This window comes from Pyrus communis, chromosome 13 (assembly GCF_963583255.1).
Source record: "Pyrus communis chromosome 13, drPyrComm1.1, whole genome shotgun sequence".
Taxonomy (NCBI): Eukaryota; Viridiplantae; Streptophyta; class Magnoliopsida; order Rosales; family Rosaceae; genus Pyrus; species Pyrus communis.
Genome location: NC_084815.1, coordinates 3,724,150 through 3,727,648, shown reverse-complemented (window position 1 = coordinate 3,727,648; position 3,499 = coordinate 3,724,150). Strand labels below are relative to the sequence as shown.

Below are 3,499 nucleotides of genomic sequence, written 5' to 3'. Positions count from 1 at the left end.
AGCCTGGTCGAGGATAACAAGTGGTCATTCCAATGATATAACCAGCCTCATTTCCCGCTTTTTTTCCTTTTCCATAAATTGGTGTTGACGAACACAAAACCCTTCCATCCTAAATTAAAACGATTACAATAAATTATAATTAACAAGAACATTAGTTAATCAGTTAGTTAATGACACTACGACAGTGTATAATTATTAATTTGATTAACAACCAATTAAATTACTTGGAGTGGAAGAAAAAAAGCACCTCTCCATGCAGTGTTGAACCAAGCCCCCCAATGTGCTGATGGGCTCCACCATAGATGACATAACCACCAGTTGGCATTGTAATCTTTGCCCATTTGTTGTCTAAGCACCCATTAGTGGCATTGCAAGATTTTTCAACATCATATTCGACCTGCACAAAAGAAATATATATAAAGAATCAAAAGACTTATGTTGTCAAACTATAACGATGAACCACACATACATGTTAGCAACAAATTAGCAATTAACATAACAAAGTTTTACATTGTATCGAGACAGACAGTGTTTGATAAGAGAATGTTAATGTTATACAGTACAAAATTAAGTTCATAAATTAATTAATTACCAGGCAATTGTGTTTAGCTCCAGTAGGTGCTGAATGATTCATTCTATCAGTGGCATCAAGGATATAAACCTTGACAGGGACAACAGACTCAGACCAGTCAACCTAGTTCACAGTATATCTCAAGTAGTGGTTTTTCTTTTCACCATCAAACCCTTGTTTCAGTCTGCACTTTGCACCATCAGGGCAACATGTCAAACCCCCGGTATACCCAGCCGGCAGAGGCTGGCCACTTGGATCCCTGGACACGTTATACATATCACACCTGCACTCCGTACACCCTAGGTCATATTCCACTCCTCTAGTATCAATTGCATGCACGTTGAGCATCCATCTCTCCTCAAACCCTTCAGGAACCCCTTTACCATCCCCAACTTCGATTCCATAATGACCTGGAACGTGTGTGGCTGTTTTTCGTGTTTCGGATCCGAGTCCAAAATATTGTCCAAGAGCACCATTCTGGCACATCCCACTGTTCCTCAGCCATATAACATCCAATTCCGAGAGCTGCAGGGGAAGCTGCTGCTCTGGCTCCACGTAACCTTTCCGAGCATAATATCTTTCAACAACCCAGTGATGGAGGTAGACTTCATGAAGAGGACTGGAATTCCCTTCTTCATCAATTATTTCAGCATTGAAACTCTTTAGGGCAATGTGACCTTTTGGGAAGTGAACGTTGTAAAAGTATTTGCCGGAACTTAATCCTGGTTCCAACACAAACTTAGGCGAGAGGTAGACGCCAGTCTTGGTCTTAAATTTCTTGTGTTTCAGATGTGCATGTGAACATGGAGTGCTTAATGCCAATACTAGCACGGCTAACAAAAATACCCAACCTTGAAAACAACGTGCCATTTTCCTGCTAATAATGAAATGGTAATCTCTTAGAAAATACTCGCACAAAAAGCTCATGAAATCTCTTATGGATAATACTTTTAAGAGAAAGGTCTTCCTTTACTAACGTAACATCATTTCATTGTATAATTGCAGAAACGAAACCGTTTATTCCTTTTATTAGAATTTAATACCATCTGTAGAAAATTCATTCAATTTGGATATCATTGTCATCCATATATGTCGAAAAAAATCGATGGTTATAATAACAAAGTAGCATTCTTGAGATACACTGTCGATTTCTTTGATTCATATAAATAATCAAATAAACTCTTAACTCAAATGAATTTTTTCTAGAAATATCTTTCAACAATGATAAATGACTCACATTATGACATTTGTATGCTAAAATAATACCCCGTTAGCGAGATTTGAGAACTTTTCACTTAATTAAGAATGAAGAAAGTATTATTCATCTCTTATTTTTTATGTCAATCAATCAATAAATATAAAAACTATCAGAAATTACAAAATAATATTACCAAGCGTAAGATAATAAAATAACATCGTATGACGACATAAATGTTACGTTCATCACAAATTCGAAACGCGCAAGAAACAAAATAGTTAGCTAAAAAGCAAGTTTGAAGGGCTTTCTGAAATGGGGGAAAAGATTTTCAAATAGATACAGGGACTATAAACACACAAAACTGATCCCATCATTTATATGGGTGCATTTTTCTTCACTACCCTCAAGTGATGGTAATGCTCTTTACCCTACTTAATTATTACTATTGAATGAATTTAAATTTTGAGATTTGTGTTTATTCACGACACGGATTTTAAAATTTGAACTCATCCAGCAATTATAAGGTGGTGAGGAAAATTATTCCCTCATTTGCATACGTTCTAATATAGGCGGGTTTCAGATATAATTACAGACCTTACTTCTATTTGGTCAGTTTTTGTTTGTCTGGAGTAACATTATGGATATAAGAAAAACCCCTCAAAAAAATGAAAAACCAAGACAATGTAATTGTTATAAACTGTTTTCCACCTTGATTGAATCTGCAAACCCCATAAAAATTGAAAGAATGATGAAAATAAAAGGTTAAAAGTAGAGAGAGTACTCCGAAATGGATGTCTGCTGGAAGAGGAAGCTCTCAACCACCGAAAGAGTATGAGTTGAAGATGAGCACCGTGTTAGATATGAATCCATTACCTATCCATCCTATCCTATATATACACTTATTTGTAAGTGTGCTAATCACAAATGAAGAAAATAAAACTTGAGAAATTGCCTGGAATCTGGAATTGTACATGTTTTATCAATGTGTACGGTTTACTTGTCCTTGGTCATCCCACCAGGAATAGAATTTACGGGCAATCTTAGACTATTCCATGGAGGCTTATCGCCGCCTTTGACTGCCACTTCAGGAAAGACAGATGGGTTAATTTCTTCCTGCACAAGCCAAAAGGGTTAGATTAGTAGTCAGCCCTCAGCCATGACGATGCTAATTAAGGGAACTAACTAAGAAAATATGACTGCATTTAGTGTCATCTTAAGTTTATTCAATTTGGATCAAATTCAAACCTATCGGAGTAAAAGATTGCAAGTGATACTCGAAGCCGCTATAATGAGGGGTGAATGATTGCCGGAGTTACGTACGGAGGGATCGACTGCGTGTTATTCAATATTCGATTGATTACGATGGTTTGGTAAACAAGAAAGATTTGTCAAAGTCAATTTTTTCTTTTTGTCCAAGTTTTTCCATTTTGCTAGTAAGATTTTAGAGTAAAAAAGAGCTGCTGTTAAAGATGCTGGAGAACAATTTAGAAACAATAAAATAACAGAAATACAGAACCGAAATACTTACATTTTATTATTAAAAAATACTTGCAATACAGAATGCAATTAAACAATAATTACAAAAAATTAAAATGATACTAACTTGAATGAATTGAAGGTACAGGCTAGAGCAAACGCTATGTCCTTCGAACAGTATTTCTGTCCCACTCGTGTGCTTGTGGTTCTATAACGTCTGCTCGACCAGGATACAACTACCTAATTCTACAACC

At 36.0% G+C, this 3,499-nt stretch overlaps 1 protein-coding gene across 2 annotated transcripts; it reads right to left on the bottom strand.

Moving 5' to 3' along the window:
* Positions 1 to 2,683, bottom strand: LOC137713983 (uncharacterized). Of its 2 annotated transcripts, none has more exons than XM_068453344.1 (4): positions 2,551 to 2,683; positions 593 to 1,445; positions 248 to 397; positions 1 to 109 (listed from the first exon to the last, which is right to left on the bottom strand). In XM_068453344.1, the coding sequence occupies exons 1-2, from the start codon at positions 2,637 to 2,639 to the stop codon at positions 695 to 697; spliced, it is 840 nt and encodes a 279-aa protein (XP_068309445.1). In that variant the 5' UTR covers positions 2,640 to 2,683; the 3' UTR covers positions 1 to 109; positions 248 to 397; positions 593 to 694. The 2 variants fall into 2 exon arrangements, with proteins under 2 accessions (XP_068309445.1, XP_068309444.1); XM_068453343.1 differs by having other exon boundaries at positions 593 to 1,448; positions 2,551 to 2,656.
* Between the last annotated feature and the right edge of the window lie 816 nt (positions 2,684 to 3,499).

What these genes read in the sequence shown, in the direction of transcription:
- LOC137713983 (XM_068453343.1), bottom strand. Translation starts at nt 2,639, where the DNA reads ATGGATTCATATCTAACACGGTGCTCATCTTCAACTCATACTCTTTCG. An exon ending in CAGCAGACATCCATTTCGGA is followed by an intron (nt 1,449 to 2,550) that starts GTACTCTCTCTA and finishes TTTCATTATTAG; the next exon opens with CAGGAAAATGGCACGTTGTT.